This window comes from Parasteatoda tepidariorum, chromosome 5 (assembly GCF_982258835.1).
Source record: "Parasteatoda tepidariorum strain Cologne lab strain chromosome 5, Ptep-v5.0, whole genome shotgun sequence".
Lineage (NCBI taxonomy): Eukaryota > Metazoa > Arthropoda > Arachnida > Araneae > Theridiidae > Parasteatoda > Parasteatoda tepidariorum.
The window spans coordinates 90,994,116-91,017,342 of NC_141759.1; the positions used below are offsets into that span (position 1 = coordinate 90,994,116).

At 27.3% G+C, this 23,227-nt stretch overlaps 1 protein-coding gene across 1 annotated transcript in view; it reads right to left on the minus strand.

The window, feature by feature from the left end:
• LOC107436429 (uncharacterized) overlaps positions 1–23,227 on the minus strand; it is a 263,791-nt gene that overhangs the window by 186,691 nt on the left and 53,873 nt on the right. Inside the window, exons 28-45 of the mRNA XM_087164512.1 lie at positions 20,326–20,388; positions 19,033–19,068; positions 16,402–16,449; positions 14,780–14,827; positions 14,313–14,360; positions 13,021–13,068; positions 11,397–11,444; positions 8,591–8,632; positions 7,897–7,932; positions 7,557–7,586; positions 7,055–7,090; positions 5,482–5,511; positions 4,831–4,866; positions 4,500–4,529; positions 3,990–4,025; positions 3,654–3,683; positions 3,426–3,461; positions 3,091–3,120 (exon numbers count right to left, since the gene is read on the minus strand). Coding sequence (XP_087020638.1) covers positions 3,091–3,120; positions 3,426–3,461; positions 3,654–3,683; positions 3,990–4,025; positions 4,500–4,529; positions 4,831–4,866; positions 5,482–5,511; positions 7,055–7,090; positions 7,557–7,586; positions 7,897–7,932; positions 8,591–8,632; positions 11,397–11,444; positions 13,021–13,068; positions 14,313–14,360; positions 14,780–14,827; positions 16,402–16,449; positions 19,033–19,068; positions 20,326–20,388 — 711 coding nt within the window. The remainder of the gene's footprint in view (positions 1–3,090; positions 3,121–3,425; positions 3,462–3,653; positions 3,684–3,989; positions 4,026–4,499; positions 4,530–4,830; positions 4,867–5,481; positions 5,512–7,054; positions 7,091–7,556; positions 7,587–7,896; positions 7,933–8,590; positions 8,633–11,396; positions 11,445–13,020; positions 13,069–14,312; positions 14,361–14,779; positions 14,828–16,401; positions 16,450–19,032; positions 19,069–20,325; positions 20,389–23,227) is intronic.

The following is a 23,227-nucleotide window of genomic DNA, read 5'->3' on the forward strand; positions in this document are numbered from 1 at the left end:
ATATACAATCGATTCAGGCGTATAACTATAGTACAACTAATAACTTTATACATAATAGTTAAAATTAAAAATAAATTCAAGGAAAAATAGAAGAAAGGTATAACAGATTATTTATACAGCTAACATTTTCAAAATTGCACATAAATTTAAATAGAAATTACAAGCTTCAGATAGGACAAAATTACTTTAGGTAACTGATACTTTTAAAGCAAAACAAAAGTTCTTACTGGTTGGCACAGTTACAAAACTAAAAATTTTAACATCTAAAAATTTGAGTAGCTAAAAATTTTAACTGCATTAGTCATAATATAGTAAAATAAAAAGTAAATATGTTATTCAGGTGGATAACTATAGCATAACTAATAACTTTATACATAATAGTTAAAATTAAAAATAAATTCAAGGAAAAATAGAAGAAAGGTATAACAGATTATTTTTGCAGCTAACATTTTCAACATTGCATATAAATTCAAATAGAAATTTCAAGTTTCAGATACGGCAAAGTTACTTTACGTAACTGATACTTATAAAGCAAAACAAAAGTTCTTTCTGGTTGGCACAGTTACAAAACTAAAAATTTTAATAGCTAATAATTTGAGCAGCTAAATATTTTAACTGCATTAGGGATAATATAGTAAAATAAAAAGTAAATAAGTTGGTTTAAATAAAAAAATTTTTATATATACAATCGATTCAGGTGGATAACTACAGCATACCTAATTACTTTACATTTAATAGTTTAAATTAAAAATAAATGCAAGGAAAAATAGAAGAAAGGTATAACAGATTATTTATACAGCTAACATTTTCAACATTGCACATAAATTCAAATAGAAATTACAAGCTTCAGATATGGCAAAGTTACTTTAGGTAACTGATACTTATAAAGCAAAACAAAAGTTCTTACTGGATGGCACAGTTACAAAACGAATTGCAACAGAAGCTATAAAAAACATAAAATAGAACATAAAGTAAATTGTGACTTTTAAAAATACGTTACAAACAGAAAAAATCACGAAAATATATTTTGATAAATGTTGATCTTAAGAAATACAATAATATTTTATGAAGGACTAAAACAGGGTGGGCACTCAAATCAGATTTCAAATTTCCCTGATTTTTCCAGGTTTTCCAGATAAAAATCTTAAAATTTCCAGGTTTTTGTTTCCTTTTTCTTATAAAGTGTGATGTGTACAAGAAAAGTGTCTTTATTATAAAATATTTTATTCAAAATGTTATTTTTTTAACATATCATCTGGAAAAAAATAATTTATTTTGACAATTTGGCAAGATTTTTTTATTTATTTTTCAAATGCTTCCGTACAAAATTTTGAATCAAAAATAATATATTGACCAACAAAAGAGTAAAATGAAATATTAATATATAGTTGGTTCTTACAAAAAAAAATTTTTTAAATATATGTTATAAAAGGTTAAAATGAAATAGAAAAAATGAGCATCAATGCAACAATTGTAACAATTTATCGACAAACATTGCTGCTAGCGATTGTAAAAAAAATGTGCGATTGGTTGGTTTGCTGAGAAAAAATAATTCACAGATTTCTTTGAATGGGAGTAGAAAAGTTTTCAGAAAAAGAGTGGAATATAAAATCTATTATTATTAAATTATAACCAACGATTCTTGGAGAATTTTATAAAGTTAAAAATACAGAAACATTTTGTCAAAATAGAAAAAAAAATTACCGCCAAAGTATCGGAACAAACTTGAGCCATAAATGGATTCAGCCCAAGGACAGAATTTAAAAACAGAAGCTAATATCCTAATCCCTTTTTCCATCTCCACCAGAATCTTTCCTAAATTGCACAGTCCCATAGCGGTCAAAGGTTTCTGCATTCGTTTAGCAACCGTGGGAGAATTTTATGTGGTATTCCAGTTTGACAGAGCTGTAATGGAGCAAATTTTGATGCAAGCAAAGTATCGCTAAGTTGATGATATTTCAACGGTTTGGAGATACATTTCCGTTCAAAAAAAAGTGGGTATAATGGAAAAAATAATTTAGCTTAAAAAAATTAGTAAATAATTTAAATCAGAGAAATTAAAAAAATTTCCAGCTTTTCTTTAAAATTCCCTGATTTTCCAGGTTTTTATCCAAATTTCCCTGATATTTCCAGGTTTTTTCCAGTATAAAAAAAATTCCCTGATAATTCCAGGTTTTCAAGGTTTTCCAGGTGGGTGGCCACCCTGTAAAAAACAGTATAATTTCAGTAGAAAATACTTCAGTCTCATCTTTATTAAAATCTATTTCCCATTTAAAAAAAAAACGATGTGAATAATTTATTTCATGTTTAATTTTAATACATTAATTTAATTTCATAAGTTACATCTTAAATTTACTTTTTTTCCATCCATGAAAAAGTGTAAGTATTTCATAAATATATAGTGTCTTGCAGTTATTTTTTATTTGTGTGTATTTTAATAAATAAATCTAAAGAGTGAAATAAAACAAGTATAAAAAAAGTGCACAAGTTTCAAAAGAAAATTTAGAAAAAATACATTACAACTGACAAAATAAATAGACTTCAAGAAAAGATAAAATTAAGTTAAAATAAAAATTTTTGAAAGTCAAAACTTTTAGTGCAAACTTGAAAAAATAATTTTTTTAGACACGAAGTTCCAACCTGAGAAATTTCTTGGATTTATAAATTACAATGTTTTATGATGACATAAAAAACAGCACTATTTGAGTACTGTTTTCAAAAGACAACTTTCAAAAGAAAATTTAGAGTAGAAAATACTATAATCTCATCTTTTTTAAAATCTGTTTCCCACTTTTAAAAATTATATGAATAATTTATATCATGTTTAATTTTAACACATTTATTTAATGTCATAGGTTACATTTCAAATTTACTTTTTTTTTACCCATATAAAAGTATAAGTATTATAAAAATATATACCACTTTCCAGTTATTTAAAAAAATAAGTCAAAACAGTGAAACAAAACAACTATGGAGAAAACTACACAACTTTCAAAAGAAAATTTAGAAAAAAATACATTACATTCTAAATTCAAAAAAATATATATGTAAATTTCCTAAAACAGAGGTATAAGAAATCTTTATACTTACTAGAAGGAGTGAAATGTGCTGTATGAATAGCTAAAATAATTTAATCTGCATTAGTCTTAATGTAATAAACAGTCAATTGAAAATATTTTAATTAAAAAAAAAATTATGTATAAACAATACAGGTGGATAACTACAGCATACCTAATTACTTCATATTTAACAGTTAAAATTAAAAATAAAAGTTGGAACAAATAGAATAAAGGTATAACAGATTATTTAAGTAGCTAATAGTTTCAACACTGGACATAATTTTACATAGAAATTACAAACTTCAGATAGAGAAAAGTTATTTTAGGTAACTGATACTTTTAAAACAAAACAAAAGGAATTCTTACTGGTTGGCACAGTTACTGAATGAATTGCAACAGAAGCTATAGAAAACATAAAATTGAATTCATAAAATGTAGAAAAGATAAAATTTTAGTATAGTTTTTAAAAACTAATTTTCATTTTTATTTTTAGAAACAAAGTTTCAACCTGTGAAACATTCAAAGATTTTTAAATTAAACGAAAAATAAATCTAAATTTAATCCAAAGGAGGTACAAGAAATATTTACACTTACTAGAAGGAGTGAAATGTATTGTATGAGTAGCTAAAAAAATTTAAACTGCATTAGTCTTAATATAATAAAAAATAAATAGTAAATATGTGGGTTTAAATAAAAAAAAATATTTATATATAATCGATTCAGGTGGATAACTATAGCATGCTTAATTTCTTTATATTTAACAGTTAAGATTTTAAAAAAATGAAAGGACAAATAGAAGAAAGATATAACAGATTATTTAAGTAGCTAACATTTTCAACATGTCACATAATTTTACATTACAAGCTTTAATAAGAATCAAGTTATTTTAACTAATTGATACTTATAATGCAAAATAAAAGGAATTCTTACTAGTTGGCACAGTTTTAGTATGAATTGCAACAGAAGCTATAGAAAACATAAAATAGAAGGTAAGCAAAACAAATATTAAATAAATTATGACTTTTAAAAGTATTCTACAATTCCTGAAAATATGTTTTGAAAAATATTGATCTTAAAGGATATTATAATATTTTATTATGAACCAAAAAACTGTACTATTTGAGTAAAAAATATTTCAATTCCAAACCTTATTAAAATCTGAATTCCATTTATAAAAATAATGTAAATAATTTATTCCATGCTTCATTTCAATGAATTTATTTAATGACATTTTAAACTTACTCTTTTTTCCATTCGTACATTTAATTTGCGTGTAGTTAAAAAATTAGTCAAAAAAGTGTATAAAAAAGGCAAGCAAGTATAAAAAGAGTGTGCAACTTTGAAAAGAAATTTTTTTTAAAAAATACATTACATTCTAAATTTTAAAAAATATAAATCTAAATTTCCTCCAATGGAGGTATAAGAAATCTTTATACTTACTAGAAGGAGTGAAATGGGCTGTATGAATAGCTAAAATAATTTAAACTGCATCAGTCTTAATATAATAAAAAGTCGATTGTAAATATGCTAATTAAAATATAAAATGATGTATTATCAATTCAGGTGGATAACTACAGCATACTTAATTATTTCATAGTTAAAATTAAAAATAATAGTTAGGACAAACAGAATAAAGGTATAACAGATTATTTAAGTAGCTAGTCATTTCAACACTGCACATAATATTACATAGAAATTACAAGCTTTAATTAGAGAAAAGTTATTTTAGAGGTAACTAATAATTATAAAGCAAAACAAAAGGAATTCTTACTGGTTGGCACAGTAACAGAATGAATTGCAACAGAAGCTATAGAAAACATAAAATTGAATATAAATATTACATAAATTCTTACTTTCAAAAGTACATGACAAACAGAAATTTCATGAAAATATATTTTGAAAATTGTTGATCTTTAAGAAGTACTCATATTTATTAAAATCATTTTCCACTTTCAAAAATAATGTGAATAATTTATTTCATGTTTAATTTCAATTCTTTTATTTAATTTTAATATTTTAAATTTACGTTTTTTCATCCATTTATCCAGTTTCATCCACCTTAAGATATAGTGCCTTCTAGTTATCTTTAATTTGTGTGCATTTAAAAAAATAAGTCAAAAAAGTCAGTCAAAGAAAGCATAAAAAAAAGTGGACAAAAGAAAATTTAGATAAAATACATTACAACTGATTATATGAATCGACTTAAAGAAATTATAAATTTATAAGCTTTTTTGAGTTCCTGAAAGTCAAAAATTTGTCAGTCAAACTAGTTTTTAAAGACTATATTAAAATATAGTCTTTAAAAACTAATTTTTTTTAGAAATAAAGTTTTCAACCTGTGATATATTCAAAGATTTCTAAATTTAAAGAATAATAAATCTAAATTTCATCCAAGGGAGGTATAAGAAATATTTGTACTTACTAGAAGGAGTGAAATGTAGTGTATGAATAGCTAAAATAATTTAAACTGCATTAGTCTTAATATAATAAAAAGTCAATTGTAAGTAAGTTGGTTTAAATAATAAAAATATTTATATATAATCGATTTAGATGAATATACTTTATATTTAACAGTTAAGATTAAAAATAAATGTAAGGACAAATAGAAGAAAGGTATAACAGATTATTTATGTATCGGGTTGTCCATAAAGTAATTTCGTTTTTCCAACAGAGGATTTAATTGTATTTTTTCGAACCCAATTTCACACTTAAGCTGCATTATCATTATATGTCTTGAGAGCTGATATAGTAAGGTTGTGTGTGAAAAAGTTCAATTAATTCTATGCAGTATTTTTTGGTTGGTGCCCTTTTAAATATGGAGAGTAATAAGCAGCATTTTTGTCATATTTTACTTTTCTACTATAGAAAAGGTAAAAATTATGTTCATGCCAGACAGAGAAGATGTGTTGACAGTACGCCAGTGCCAGAACTGGTTTGCAAAATTTCGAACTGGCAATTTTGATGTCGAAGATGCACCATGTTCTGGAAGGCTGGATGAAGCTGATAAAGACACGATAAAGGCATTAGTTGATGCAATTTGCCGAATAACAAGACGTGAGATCGGTGAGAGGTTATATTTAACGAATTCAACTGTTTATGACTGCTTGAAAGGGCTGAGTTTAACCTCGAATCGATATATGGGTTCCCCATGTTCTGAAATTTGTGTCCTCACATTGACGTCTGCAATTCACTTTTCAAATGTCACGAAAACGATCCATTTTTGAAGCGCATCATTACTGGAGATGAAAAATGGGTTGTCCATAACAATGCCAGAGATCATGGAGCAAAAAAGATGAACCGACTCAAAGCATTTTGTAAGCCAATATCCATCAAAAAAAGGTGATGCTGTCTGTTTGGTAGGATTTTAAAGGAATGTTCTTCTTCTTTTTTTTTTTTAGCTTTTACCGGATAACGCAACCAATAATTCGGAAGTCTACTGTTGTCAGCTGGATAAACAGAATGATGCACTTCAACAGAAAAGACCAGAAATCAACAGAAAAGGTATAGTGTTCCACCAAGATAATGCGAGACCTCATACAAGTTTGGTCACTCGCCAAAAGCTTTGACAGCTTGAATGAGATACACTACCACACCCACCATATTCTCCAGATCTGGCGCCTTCGGATTATTGTTTGTTTCGGTCACTGCAAAATTTTTTGAACTGTAAAACCTTTACTTTAAATGAAGGGGTCAAAAATCACGTGTATAAGTTTTTTGAAAGCAAAGACCAAAAATTTTATGAGCATGGAATCATGCTACTACCAAAAAGATGGCAAAAGGTGTTGGACCAGAATGGCCAATATATAATTTAATGAAATATTTATTCATCATACAAAAATTGTCTTTCATTTTCCCAAAGAAAGACGAGATAAGTTTCTAAACAACCAAATAGCTAATATTTTCAACATATCACATAGAAATTATAAGCTTTAATCAGGATCAAGTTATACTTCAGGTAACTAATATTTATAAAGCAAAACAAAAGGAATTCTTACTGGTTGGAACAGATTTAGAATGAATTGCAACAGAAGCTATAGAAAACATAAAATAGAATGTAAGCAAAACAAATATTAAATAAATTGTGTCTTTTAAAAGTATTTAACAAATCCTGAAAATATGTTTTGGAAAAATATTGATCTTAAAGAGTTTTATAATATTTTATCATGAACCAAAAAACAGTACTATTTGAGAAAAAAATATTTCAATTCCAATTTTTATTAAGATCTGAATTCCATTTATAAAAATAATGTGAATAATTTATTTTATGTTTCATTTCAATGCATTTATTATAATTACATTTCAAATTTGCTTTTTTCCATTCATATAACAAAGTAAGCACTTTAAAAATATATAGTGCTTTCAAGTTATATCTAATTTGTGTGTATCTAAGAAAATAAGCAAAAAAAGTGTAAAAAAAAAGGCATGCAAGTACAAAAAAGGTGCACAATATAAATCTACATTTCCTCCAATGGAGGTATAAGAAATCTTTATACTTACTAGAAGGTGTGAAATGTGCTGTATGAATAGCTAAAATAATTTAAACCGCATTAGTCTTAATATAATAAAAAGTAAATAGTAAATATAATAATTAACATATAAAATAATGTATAATCGATTCAGGTGGATAACTACAGCATACCTAATTAGTTCATTTTAAACAGTTAAGATTAAAAATAAATATAAGGGCAATTAGAAGAAAGGTATAACAGATTATTTATGTAGCTAATATTTTAAACATCCATGTCAAATAATTTTACAAAGGAATTACATGCTTTAATTAGAATCAAGTTATTTTAGGTAATTGATACTTATAATGCAAAACAAAAAGAATTCTTACTTGTTGGCACAGATTTAGAATGAATTACAACAGAAGCTATAGAAAACATAAAATAGAATGTAAGCAAAACAAATATTAAATAAATTGTGTTTTATAAAAGTATTCTACAATTCCTAAAAATATGTTTTGAAAAATATTGATCTTAAAGAATATAATAATATTTTATCATGAACCAAAAAATAAAAAATAAAAAAAAATACTATTTGAGTAAAAAATATTTCAATTCCAATTTTTATTAAAATCTGAATTCCATTTATAAAAATAATGTGAATAATTTATTCCATGTTTCATTTCAATGCATTTATTTAATTACATTTGATACATTTTAAATTTACTTTTTTACATTCATATAACAGTAAGCACTTTAAAGATATATAGTGCCTTCTAGTTATATTTAATCCGTGTATATTTAAGAAAATAAGCCAAAAAAGTGTATAAAAAAGGCAAGTAAGAATAAAAAAGTGAGCAACTTTCAATAGAAAATTAAGATAAGATACACTACAATTGATTAAATGAAAATAGACTTAAAGAAATGATAAGTTTAAGTTGTTAGATTTTTCGAGCTTATTTTAGTACATGCGTTAAGAATTTATTTTTATTAGAAAAAAAGTTTCATTCTGTGAAATTTCTAGGATTTCGAAATTAAAAGAGAAACACCCAAAATGCTCTCTAACAGGGAAATCGTTATACTTACTAGAAGGAGTGAAATGTACTGTACGAGTTGTGGCCTCAGTAGCTAAAATAATTTATACTGCATTAGTTTAAAAATAATAAAAAGTCGATAATAAATATGTTAAATGTAAAAAAATATGTTTCAATTTAAAAAAAAAATCTATTGAGGTCTGAAAAGGTTTCGTACTTAAGCCATGTACAGAAAGAAAGGAAGGTTTTGTGTACTCAAAACAAAAACCTGAAAAACTAACAACTTTATTTTAAACTGTATACAGGCATTTCAAAGTGGGGCATTAAATTATGATTTAATGGCCTGATATAAAATGAAAGAGTTCTATAAAATTCTATATAAAGTTCTATAAAATTCAAGGGAAAAAATTAAATTTACAATAAAAAGATTTAGACCATCTGTATAGATGAGGTATTATGCAGATCTTGTCTCAATCAGAAATATCAATTTATATTTGTCTATTAAAAAAATGGCATATAAGAAATATCCATTTATACAGTAAAACCTTTTTTGTTTAGGATAACAAATGTTTAAAGAATTTACATTATGGGGAGCATTCGAACACTGGTTTCTGAGCAACGGAAACTCAGTGGTAGCATAAATTTAGTAGCAGGGTATCTTAGTCTACTTTTTTTCCAATTTTTTATCTTTTGTCTGCAATAATTTTAACTGATCATTACTAAACATATTATTACTAAACACATTCACAAACTATTTTTAAGTATTGATACAATAATCTGTTAACGATCAAAACATACTTAGAGCAGAAATCAACAATCGAGACAAAATAAGTGTTTCTTTGGACTGAGGAGACAACTAAGATCGAATCTTCTCAGCCAAAAAACAAAGTTAAAATTCTCTAAGACAGTGTGCCCCAACCTGTTTATCACTGCGGATCTGTAATTGTTTGATATTTTTACCGCGGCCCGCTGGGGGGAGGGCGTCGATTGTTTATATTTTAGATTATTTCGATTTATTAATTTTAATGTAATTGTATTTAAACATGCCTTCAAAATAAAATACAACTACAACAAAAAAAAACATAAAGTGATTTAATATTTTAACTTATTGGAACGTTAAATCAATGAGAATCCTGAGCTTGTTTCTATCCAATGAGACGGTTCCATCTGGGGGTAATCGGAGACAATGATACAATACAAACATTAAAAGATTTATGTCCCCACATTCAGGGCCCCCTTTTTTTAAATAAATAAAATTTTAATGGAACACAGATATTTTTAATTTGGGGAATAAACCTAGGAGTTTAAATTCAGTTTCAATGAAATGAGTGGCCCGGTACAATTTGATTTACGGACCAGTACCGGTCCGTGGACCGGGGATTGGGGAACACTGCTATAAGACACTCATACTTCCTGTACTGTTTTATGGAAGCGAAACTTTAACCCTTAATTCAGATATACAGCGAACACTGGACACCTTGCAGAAGAAAGATACTAAGAACCATCTTTGGCGCAATTCAAGAAAGAGGATGCTGGCGAACCGAATATAACTTCGAGCTCTACCGATTTTAAAGGCAGCCCCAAATTACACAAATAATCTGTAGTGATAGGCTGAGATGATTGGGTCATCTATGGAGAAGCCCTGAAAATAGCACCATGAGAATCATCTCCTTTAAGAACCCCGAGGAAGGGGTCACGTCCCAGAGGCACACACCCAGCTAAATGGCTCAACGACCTCGAAAATGACCTCAAAACACCAAAGATTAGAAATTGGAAGGGAGTTGCCATGGATAGGAGGCACTGGCACTTGTCAGCTGTTGAGGCAGTCAAGGCCTGCAAAGGGCTGACAAAGAAGAGGACAATAGTCAATCATAAATTTTTTGCAGTTGTGCCAACTACAGATAATTACATTATTTAAGGGTGGAATACAAGAATCACAGGAATCTAGTTCTTAAGAATTTTATAAGTATTCATATAGAAGTCAAACATTATTTCAACAATACAACTCTGCCAACTACAGATAAGGTGCATCTTGGTGGTCTGCAGGAATAATCTTCCAATATACTCAATGATTGGAAAATTCTTGATGCCTTGTCCATCAGCTTTCAATTTAAAAAGTTATTTTCAACAGTTACGCAAAAGAAATAACATGTGCATATATGTGACCAGTACAAATTTACAACACTCGATTAAATAATTAGTGTCACATTTTCTAATCTATTTACAAATTTTTTTAAAAAATTACAAGCTTTAATTAGGTCAAACTTATTTTAAGTAACTTAGGGGTGCACAACTTTTTTGAGTGAAGGGCCACTTGCACAGCAGGTAGACTAACGATGGACCGCACCCATATTTCGGCATGTTAGTGGCAAATGTGATAATTTTTACACAAACATTAATGTTCTAAGTACTAAATATTTTTATCAGTAAACTTAATAACATATATTTGCAGAAAATTAAATATTTTTAATTATTTGAATGTATTTAAAACTAAAAAATTTGATACTTTTTTTTAAAAAACTTTTTCCATTTTTCACAATAATTAATTTATTAAATACTGATATACATAAATATTGGGATGGGGATATAAATTCTAACCAAAAAGCAGCTTACAGAATGAAAGTGTAAAAAATATCTGCATTTTATAGAGAAATATAAATTTGAATTAAATATTTTAATAAAAAAAAAAATTATAATGTCTAAAAAAAAACCAAGTTAAAAGAAATTGTTTTATTGCGTTCAGAAGTTCCGGCAGGCCACAATTGGCAGGGCTCATGTGGCCTGCAGACCACAGGTTGTGCACCTCTAAAGTAACTGGGACTTATAATAGTGAAATGCAGAGCATAAGGGATGCTTACTGGCTGGAGTAGTTGTCGGCACAGGCTTGGAATGAATCAGAACAGTAGCTATGTAAAGCATGAAATTGAATAAATGTAAAACAATTAAATAAATGTCATTTTTTAAAAGCAGAAAATTAATGAAAATACATTTTGTTTACCTTAAAAAATTTCCTAGTTTGTTAGCATGCACTACAAACATTATTATTATAGAAAAATATTTCATTATCATCTTTTCGAAACTTAATAACCTATTCCAAAAATAATGTGAATCTTTTGTTTCATGTTTCATTTTAAATTCGGTAGATATTTGAAGATTTTTTATCTAGAAATTACATTTTCTACTTCTAAATACTGACTTTCATTTGTTATCTACCAAATTGAGTTTTTTTTCAGTCCATATTATTTTATAAATACTTTAAAAAATAAAATATAACTTCTAGTAATTGTGTATTTTAAAAAATAAACAATAAAACAAAGCAAATATACCTTTCTAAATAAAATCTTTTGTAATTGATGAAATAAACAGATTTTAAGAATTTATAAATTTAATTGGTTAGCACTTCATAGTTTTTGAATATAAAGTAAAGCATTTAGCTAAAAACTAATTTTAAAATAGCAAATATCAGAACAGCTTCTCCCACTCATATATAGCAGAAAGTCCCATATCCAGAATTGGTCTGAACTTCAGCAAGTTCAGAAAATTATGGGTCTTTTAGGTAAACAAATATCAAAGCATGTGTTATTCAATAAAAAAAATAGAAAATAGATGATTATTAAAGTCAATTTCATACAAAAAACGTTTTTTTAGATATTAAATGACATTTAATAAAAAAAATCCTTAATACAATAAAATATATCAAGGTAGAGAATAAAAATTAAACATAGGATTAAAAAATGAGCCAAAAATTAATCACATTTAATAAAAAATAGGATAAAATGAAGAAAGAATTGAGTAGACTTTTTAATGAAAACATTTATAATTTTAAGGGAAACAAAGCTTCATTAATATTTACAGTTTATTCTTTTCAACAAAGTTAGTTTCGATTTAACAGCTCTTGTTTTTCGACATCTCTTTGTTTATTGTAGTGCAATAAATGTTTAGCTAGGAGTAAAAAGAAAAGAATTTTTCTTTACCAATACTTGTTTTTAACAGATTATGAGCAAAAAAAAATATTTTTATTTTTTTTTTCAAATAAATAAATAAACAAAAGATATTTGATTCTTAAAAAGTGACCTGAAAATAGACATTTCCAGTAAACTGATACTCAGACATTTGATTTTGTACTGTACTTAGATTTTTAGGTTCTGTTTTAAGGAGATTTTAGAAGATATTTTTTATTTTCTTACTTTTAGGAGATCATTGAATTCATGGTGACGATATAGCAAGTGAGCACAGGAGTAGTATAAATGGTACAGCTTAGCTATACCGTTTGGAATTAGAAGCAACAGCCAAAAGAAAACAAAACACACATGAAAAAAAAATTCCCACCTTCTAAAAGATAATTTAATAAAACACTATAAATGATAGATAAAACAGAATTTCTGAAGATTAGTTCTTTTCAGTTTTTGCGGTTAAATCTATAAAAGCATATAAATTGAAAATATATAATTTATATTTCTTCTAAGAAAGTTTTGCACTTACTTGAGTGAGTGAAATGTTTTATACTAGTTGTGGTCTTAACAGGCTTAGCTAAAATATTAAAATTGAATTAGTTTTAAAATAATAAGAAAATAATAATGTCTATAAATAGAAAACTATGATAGATTTGTTAAGTTGGTAGTTCTTAAAATGCTAACCGGAAAATAAAAGTAAAACCAAGAACTTTCCCTTGTAACGCTTAATTTATGATGATTGCATAATATCTAATTGTTTTTTATTTTCAGAAATTGCAGAGTCTTTTCTCTTTTTCTCAAATAACAATAATTTTGAAACTTTATTATGATACACAATTTTTGGCAATCATTTTTTAATGCGCTTGATTTCTGGATGATTCTATCGTACAGCCTAAAACTTTTTTCAATCATTATTTTTTTCCCTTTTGCAGTATAAAATCAATATTTTGATTTCAATTTACATGTTTTTTTTAAATTTTGAATATGATGATTTAAGAATTCTAGTTTGACTTTACTTTTTGACTTGCTCGATTCCATCTTAAATCTAACTAGGTTTCAGACATTTATATTAATTTTTTTCTTTCAAAACACAATAATTTTAATATGACACTACTACAATATACAATTTCAGTTCCAATTAGCTTTTAATTCAAATTTCAATGTGCTTATTCAAAATTTACGGCACATAAATTTCAATTTTCAGTTGTCACTTTCTGATGAACTCCTTTACTGTATATCCACTTTGCTTGCTTCTCGTTTTAGCTCCAGTTCTTCACTGTTTTTTTTTTAATCATTTCCCCACAGTTTTTTTGAATTATAATGTTTTAAATACGGTGCAGAAATATCATTCTAATAATTTTGCAAGAAGTTTTCAGCTTCAAGTAAAATACGAAAAAAAAGTAGCAATACTTCATAAAGTCTAAGAACCTCAGGAACATCAAAGTAGTTCAAGTAACCATGATGGCATCAATCAAAATCTCATTTTTTAATCACTTTCTTCAAAGTACATTATTTTTACAATACATCTCCTTAAAACAGATCAAAGAACATCTCTTTAAAACTATAAAACAATTCTAAGCAACACAAAAGCAGAATACATTATTTTTGTAACACTTGCTCAGTGAATTTTAATATTTAGCATTAAAATGAACTAGCCCTAAGGAAAAATAAAACTAATTCAAAATTAATGGCATATAACATAGGTTAATTAGTTTTAGTAACTAAGATCACAAATAGCTGTTTACAATTTTCAAGTTATTTTAAATTTCAGTTACTAAAAAAAAACATAAGCTAAAAGCAAAACAAACAAAAAATCCTTACGGCGTCGAGTAGTTGATCGAACAGGAGCAGTATGAATTGATATAGCAGCTACAGAAAACAAGAAATTAAATATATCAGTAAAACAGTAATATGATATTTATATGCCTATTACAAACAGAGAATTTGAAAGATTCATTTTGAAATATAATAACCTTCGAAATTTTCACAATTTGTCAGTATGCACCAAAAAACTTAATCATTACATTAAAAAAAAGTTCATCTCTTTAAAACTATAAAATAATTTTTAAAAATAATGTGAATCCATTTAAGTGCTTTGAAAATAATAGTAAGTAAAAAAAAAAAGGCATATCAAAAAGAAAAAAAATGCATGGCTATTGAAAGAAAAAAACTGATAAAAATAATGATACACTAATCTTTTTAAATGAATAATCAGCAAACACTGTCAATGTATTTCTATTTTAAAAAAATGAACTGTTTGCAAGAGAATAAGATAAATTTTAACTTACTAGAGGGAGTTCTATGGATTATACTAGTTGAGGTGTGACCAGGCTTAGCTAAAATAATTAAATATGTATTAGTCTTAAAATTGTTAAACTCCAGATTATATGTCTTTTAAAACAAAGAATCGAATGATTTCGGTGGGAGGTGTTATTTATAACAATAAATAGAAGGAAAAAAGACAAATATAATGCAGCAACTTTAATTTAAACAAAATACAGATAATGTATAATGGAGAATATAACTATGATTAATGGCTTTACATAAAAATTAAAGAAATTGTGAACTTTGGGAAATATCATTAAAATAGGAAACACCACACTTTGTGCGTCTAGGAAGCATAATGCAGTTGCATGTTCTATTTATTCGAAATATACTTGCACTAATCTTTTTTGCATAAATAATATCATTTCTTTCGTAATATATACATTTTGTAATAGCATTATTCCAAGTTGAAAATATAAGATACTTTGGTAAAAAACAGGGTTGCCACAGAAAAAAATGAACAAAATAGTTGCTTTTAGTAGCCTAAAGCATGAAAATAGTTGCTGAAAACTAAGAAAATAGTTGCCTAAATAAGAACAAAAATTTTTCAATAATCTGACTAAAATTTTATTAAATAACTTGTCATATAAAATGATCCCTTTAGACAAGTTAGTGGCCAATATGATAATTTATATATATATACATTAGTGTTCTAGCACAATATTTTTATATAAAAAAAATTAGCATATTTGCAGAAAATTAAATACTTTTAATTACTAGAATTCATTCAGAAAATAATTTTTCATTAACAAAAAAATGCTTTTTCTATAAAATTTTCCCTTTTATCAATAATTGATTTAGCAAATATAGGTATATTTTAAAAAGTGATTACTCAAATTCAAAATTCATGCATGTTAACATCATATTAAAAATTGGGTTTTTAAAAATCATGCAGAACTGTGTAGGAATAAAAGTGAAAAGGCGATCGAGAAACAAAATAGACTTACAGAAGAATCTGTGCAAATTTGGGCGCATTAAAAAGTGATAACTCAAATTTGCAATTCAAAATTTTCAACACTTTTTATTTTTTAAGAAAAAGAAAAAAACATTTTATTGCGTTCAGAACCTCCTGCGGGCCGCAGGTTGTCAACCAAATTTATGCTAAAAACATCGCTAGGAGTACAGAAAAGTCTCCTTTTGCTAAAAATAGTTGCTTTTTTAAGCCTTTTCAAGCAAAAAAAGTTCAGACTGAAAATAGTTGCAAATAGTCGCATTTTAGTCACCTGTGGCAACCCTAAAATAATTATGAAGCAATTTTATGAATAAAGCTTAGTCTGCAGAGAAATGCATAGAATTAGTTCGATTTTCTCAGGTACTATGCACAAAAAGTCTATTTTGGTTATTGGTATAGTCAAATAAGACTCTAAGTTTGAACTGATCCCCCATTAAGCTGGAAATGAATTTCCCTTTAGTCATATCAAAAAGAATGCTTGTTCCTTAATTGTACTTCAGCCTTATTCTCCTAAAAGTAGATTTTTTTAAATTTTTCGACATTGAAGAAACTTCACATCATCAGTTTTGAAAACTAATGCTAAGGTAAAAAAAAGAAGGCTATAATTGATACTATCAAGAAAATTTAACTCACCAGTAGTAGTTTTATGCTTCTTTTTAGGTGTGGTTTTAACAGCCTTTACTAAAAGAATCAAAAATACAAAAATTATTATGATATAATGTAATTTAATGCTATAATTGTAATGTTAAGAATGGTGCAAAGCCAAATCTTTCATCAATAGGCATTTTTAAGTACTTTTTAAGCACTCAAAAATATTTTTAAGCATATAATAACAAAAGCATTATTTTTAAGCATGCATTGACAAAATGTAAAATAATTTTCAAAGACTTTACATGATCATAATAAAATAACTAGTTTCTGACAAAAAATTCCTCTCGATTATATTAGCAATTGTAAAATGATTAAGAGATTTTTTGGTTTCAGATCAGAGGGTGGAAAATGAAGCCAGAAATTGAAAATATCTTGTGTTCTATCTAGTATATCTAGTGTAAGAATCTCACTGAACCGAGCTCAGTAGACGCACATGTGAATTCTCAAGTATTTAATCAAACATGTAAAATGATTAACACTTTGATACGCTATGGACTGACAGTATGCTCAAATAGATTTTGGTTGAATGAATTGCGAAAACTTTGAACAGAACAATATGAAAAGCACATTTTTGCATATACATGGCGAAAATCAACATGGAATAATCACTTTCAAAAAGGGAAAAATAAGCACTTTTTAAAAACAACCCACGAAAAAAGCGCCTTTAAGGGTTTTTAAAAAACCAAAATAAAAAATAAGCACCTTTAGGCACCTTTTTAAAACACTACGCACCATGACTAAGTATAAGATAATAGATGTTGGGTAAAATTAAAGCAGGCCTCTGGCCATATGGTGACTAAATATAACAAGTGGTGATTAAAAAATTGTGCCCCATGTGAATTTAATTTTTTACCAATAAATATGGAATTAATATCAATATTTTATAACATTCTGAAAACTATTTTATTCAACAATTGTTAATAAGGATCACTTGTTATCTGTGTGAGAAAGTCTGACAGTTTGCTTTTGATTGATTTCCATAGATTAGCCAGAATACTGCAGTAATTTGTTGATTTGTTAGCACTCCCTTGAGCCAGAAAACAAATTGTAGTTCCAATCTGGATGCATCAATGTATAGTAAAACTTTACTTTTGACCAATTTCCTCTACCATGAACCCCGTAGCAGAATCGTAGCGACACGGCGACAATGTAGCAGAACATTACCGAGTTCTTGCAGAAATTTTTTTCCTTTGTGAAGCAAAAAATTTTGGTTTTCTTTCCTGTAGAAATTTTTTATACAGTTATTGCTGTTGATTTCCACATAGTTTTTAAAATCTTTTATATTTAATACAATATTGTTTATTACAACAACTAAACTCGAAATGAAAACACACATTTAGTAACTCCTTTTCGAAGAGACCGACTATCACGAGTTTGTCGTCGATCTTTTTTTCAATAGTTACTACAGTACAGAACCCGTTATCCGGAAATCAGAAAACCGGAAAACCAAAAAACCGGAATGAAATTCGATAAATTTTCTCACCATTTTTAAAAAAAAAAATTTTTTTTCTCATAACATTTTACGATTTTTCTTTCTTTTTTTAAAGATGTTTACCTTACCATCATTTTGGAAATAATCATTAGTGTATTACTTCATCGTTTTTTCTTATTTTTAAGATTATTTCCAAATTTTTATTTTTTTTAGTTTGGTTTAACAATAAAAAAAACGGCTTTTGTAGGGATTCAGAAAACCGGAAAAATCAGTTATCCGGAATAGTGATGGTCCCGACCGTTCCGGATAATCGGTTCCCTACTGTACTACGGATTTCACATTTTTTTAAAATTTTTTTTAATGCAATGATGATTTACAAAATGCGAAAAAGGAAATAATTAGTATGTTTTCCCCCTACAAAATGCGAGAATATTAGAAAAAAATTACACATTCAAATAAAAAAGTTATATTATTTTAATTCAACCGAAAAGTTATTAATTTATTTATTTTTGAAGTTGATACTTCTGTTACTTTAAATTAGTAACATGTATATTTGTTATTTTCAAAAATATCTCGCAGGAAAACAGAAAAATATTAGTATTAGAGAAGCATGTCGCAGAAAGCCTGAAAAAATTCTGCCACAGGGACCATGACCAGCTTTGACTGTTACACGATCTATTCAGTGCACACAACTACCACCCTTTATAGCCCTGTTTAGTGATGCTGCAGTCATTTAGACGCAATCTCACGAGTCCGTGGTGTCAGGTGTTTCAGGGGTCAGATTTCCAAATCTTTCGAAGAAAGGTATGTTTTCTCAGAGAAAGTATGTTTTTATGTCTAATTTTGTAATTTAAAATATTATCTGCACTAATTGGCATATTTGAGGTCATCTCCTCAAACCATTAAGATTAAGTCTTAGTTAGTGAAAATCTGTGCATTAGATCAAAAGTTATTCAGAGCGGTTCATTTTTCTTGCACACTGTACATAGATGGAGTATAAGTATGCAAAAACATAAGCATCATCAGAAGTACACTAACTAATTAGCATATTTAAGGTCATCCCCTCAAACCATTGAGATTTAGTCTTAGTTCATTAAAATGCGACCTTTAGATCAAAAGTTATTCAGAGTAGTTAATTTTTCTTGCACACTGTACACTGAAGTATGTAAAAATATAAGTACCACCAGGAGTAGTTTCTTGATCTGTATCAGTTATAGCTGAAAAATTAAAACAAAAAAAAATTACTTTCGGATAAATTATTAAAACAAGTGTATTATTTTTTAAACATAATTAAAAGAGAGAAAACTTTAATGACTCTACAAAACACGAAGGGGTTAATTTAAAATATGTTTGGTACTTAAATTGTAAAAATTCTAATAAAATCTACATTGATTATTTAAATTTGATTATCTAATATTTTTCTCCTTCAGTATCATAACTGTCTCGGGTTGGCCCTAGCCTTTTCTAGAAGTCTTTGCCAGACGTCGCTCCATTGATTTTATAATATCTCACTAAAATTAAATGGAAATCATATATAAAATTTTAAAGATATCCATAGGGGGCGGGGATAGCCTGGTTGGTAGGACATTGGGCTAATGTCCAAGAGGTCAGGGGCTCATCCCTGCTGGCCAAAGACTCCCCATGTAGTAATTGGTGACTGATGCATGTTAAATCTGTCGAGTCACAAAGTCCTCCATGTTCCCATAACAAATCATACTTCTCGGTGGGTACTGAACCAGGAGTTTCCTTGTCTTCTGGATAGGTTTGAAATTACAAGGATATGGAGTTGAACATCAGTTGTCGTAAACACAAAATTTGGTCAACTGTTACACGATGGTTATAACATAAAATAAAGATATCTATGGGGCGAGATTGAAAATTATTGCTTCCTGAAAAATGTGAGCATGAAGTTTTAATGCACGCAGTACTAGGTCACACAACTCAGCATTGATCATTCATTGTTACTTCTCTAAACTTTTTCCATAAACTCGTGGAAATGTAGAAAAGACAAAGTTAAAATTCTGAAATGAACTTACATTTAAAGACATTAAAAGAATGCTACATTCATTATGCCACATTATTCATAGAAAATTAGGTAATGAAGACATAGAATAAAAGTCTTATCACTAAGTAAAAAGTTATTTAGGGGGACATTTTATTTATTGCTGAAAAATGATAATAAATAGCCACAATTTACTTCTCATTTTTCTTACCGCTTATTTGAGCTGTATATATTTTAATTCCGATATATTTTTTTAAAGCTTGGGAGAGGGTAATTAAAGCAGGTTTTATAGATGTAAAGTAGCAAATTGTTTGAATGGGGGAAAAGCTTTAATTTGTTATATGTTTTAACAAAGCAATAGTGGCAGAGCTTCATTTTTATAAGCCATAGTTTTTCAATGTTAATGATAAATGGATTTCAGAAACATGTTTTACAATAAAAATTATATTAAAAAAATCAAAGTTTTAATTACTTGGAGCAGTGAAGACGTGTCTCTTTGTTGTTGTTCTAATCAAGATTTGAGGCCAAGTTTTTGCTAACAAAGGAGACAAAATATCAAAAATAAATTCATTTTTGACGAATTACAACAAAATTTAAAATTAAAATAATGAATAAAAAAATAATAAGACCGGCTCAAATTTAAATCGAAACAACAATTTACAGACTTTCAATATTTATTCAGTAACTATTATTAAATTTATTTTTTTTATTTCTACAACATGAAAGATTTTTTTTATTAGAACTAAAGTGAAACCTCAATCATCTGAGGCTTTCCTCCATGTATATTGCCGTTAATAGAAGTTGACTATCTATTTTGCATGTTTTGTCTTTTTTCTCTCTTACCATCACAATTTGTGCCAAATTAACCTATATTAAACAGAGTTCCACTAAATTTCAGGAAAAAAAATTCCTAACTTTTCCAGGTATATCAAGAAAATTTTAGTAAAAATTAAGACCACAATTAACATATATGGTCAAATATTTCATCAGAAAACTTTGATTATTTATTTGTAATGTCAAATATTGGATTTTGCACACAAGAACATAGCGAATAACAATGAAAGCATGAAAGTTTCACTAAAATGTGACATTTTTGCAACAAATATTTGTAATAGATGCTAGAATTATTTAATTCGAATCTCAATAACTGATCAGTGTTATTGACTATTCTGAGACTGGTTATTCTCCAGGTGTTTGTAAAAAATTTCAATTTCCCCCGACTATTTCATGCTTTTTAAAGTCAAAATAAAGTTCCCTGATGATTTCATGTTTTCCCTGAACCTTCGGAGCCCTGTTATTCGAGTATAATTGAAATCAAACTTATAGGTAGTACGGAATAGTAATCCTGATGTAGTAAATCAATAAACAAAAAGTCAATAAAATCAATCAATCTGTGAATCAACTAATGAATAAATAAAGCAACAAAATAAGCCAATGAATTAAGGGATTGATGAAAATACAAATCATTAAATCGGAAATTTAAGGAATTACATGAAACAAATAAATTAGAGAAATATGAAAGCGAGAATTGGTAAATAAAGGATTTAATAAATTAATCCTGACTCATTCCTTAACTCATTCACTTGTTTGTTGGCTTGTTCTCTTCCTCGTTCATCAGTTGGTTGAGTTCTTGATTCTCACAATTGTTGAAATTTACATTTATTAAATTAGAGAAAATATGAATAAGAGAATTGGTGAATAAAGGATTCAATGAATTAATGCTCCCTCTCTGTTTAACTCATTCACTTGTTTGTTGGTGCGTCTCTACCCTCAATCATAGGTTGGTTGTCCTGTTTATTCACACAATCAATTGAAATTCTCATTTATTAAATTAGAGAAAATATGAATCAGAAAATTGGCAAATAAAGGAGTCAATGGATTAACACTGACTTGCTATTTCACTCATTCATTTACTTTTTGACTCCTTCTTTCCATCACTCATCAGTTGGTTAAGCTGTTGATTCACAAAATCCTTGAAATTCTTTTTTATTTAATTAGAGAAAATGTAAAAGGGAAAATTTCTAAATAAAGGATTCAATGGATTAACACTGACTTGCTGTTTCACTCATTCATTTACTTGTTGACTCATTCTTTCCATCACTCATCAGTTGGTTAAGCTGTTGATTCACAAAATCCTTGAAATTCTTTTTTATTTAATTAGAGAAAATGTAAAAGGGAAAATTTCTAAATAAAGGATTCAATGGATTAACACTGACTTGCTGTTTCACTCATTCATTTACTTGTTAACTCATTCTTTCCATCACTCATCAGTTGGTTAATCTGTTGATTCACAAAATCCTTGAAATTCTTTTTTATTTAATTAGAGAAAATGTAAAAGGGAAAATTTGTAAATAAAGGATTCAATGAATTAACACTGACTTGCTGTTTCACTCATTTATTTACTTTTTGACTCCTTCTTTCCATCACTCATCAGTTGGTTAAGCTGCTGATACACAAAATCCTTGAAATTCTTTTTTATTTAATTAGAGAAAATGTGAAAGGGAAAATTTGTAAATAAAGGATTCAATGAATTAACACTGACTTGCTGTTTCACTCATTCATTTACTTGTTGACTCATTCTTTCCATCACTCATCAGTTGGTTAAGCTGTTGATACACAAAATCCTTGAAATTCTTTTTTATTTAATTAGAGAAAATGTAAAAGGGAAAATTTGTAAATATAGGATTCAATGAATTAACACTGACTTGCTGTTTCACTCATTTATTTACTTTTTGACTCCTTCTTTCCATCACTCATCAGTTGGTTAAGCTGTTGATTCACAAAATCCTTGAAATTCTTTTTTATTTAATTAGAGAAAATGTAAAAGGGAAAATTTGTAAATAAAGGATTCAATGAATTAACACTGACTTGCTGTTTCACTCATTTATTTACTTTTTGACTCCTTCTTTCCATCATACAACGGTTGGTTAAGCTGCTGATACACAAAATCCTTGAAATTCTTATTTATTAAATTAGAGAAAATGTGAAAGGGAAAATTTGTAAATAAAGGACTCAATGAATTTCAGGGTGGCCACTCAAATTAGATTTCAAATTTCCCTGATTTTTCCAGGTTTTCCAGATAAAAATCTTAAAATTTCCAGGTTTTAGTTTCTTTATTCTAATAAAGTGTAGGCAAGAAAAGTGTCTATGTTATTAAATATTTTATTCAAAATGTTATTTTTTTAACATAACTTGAAAAAAATAATTTATTTTGACAATTTGGCAAGATTTTTTATTCATTTTTTAATGTTTTGGTACAAAATTTCGAATCAAAAATCATATATTGAGCAACAAAAGAGTAAAATTAAATATTAGTATATAGTTAGTTCTTAAAAAAAAAACCTTTTTTTAAAATTAAAATATGTTATAAAAGG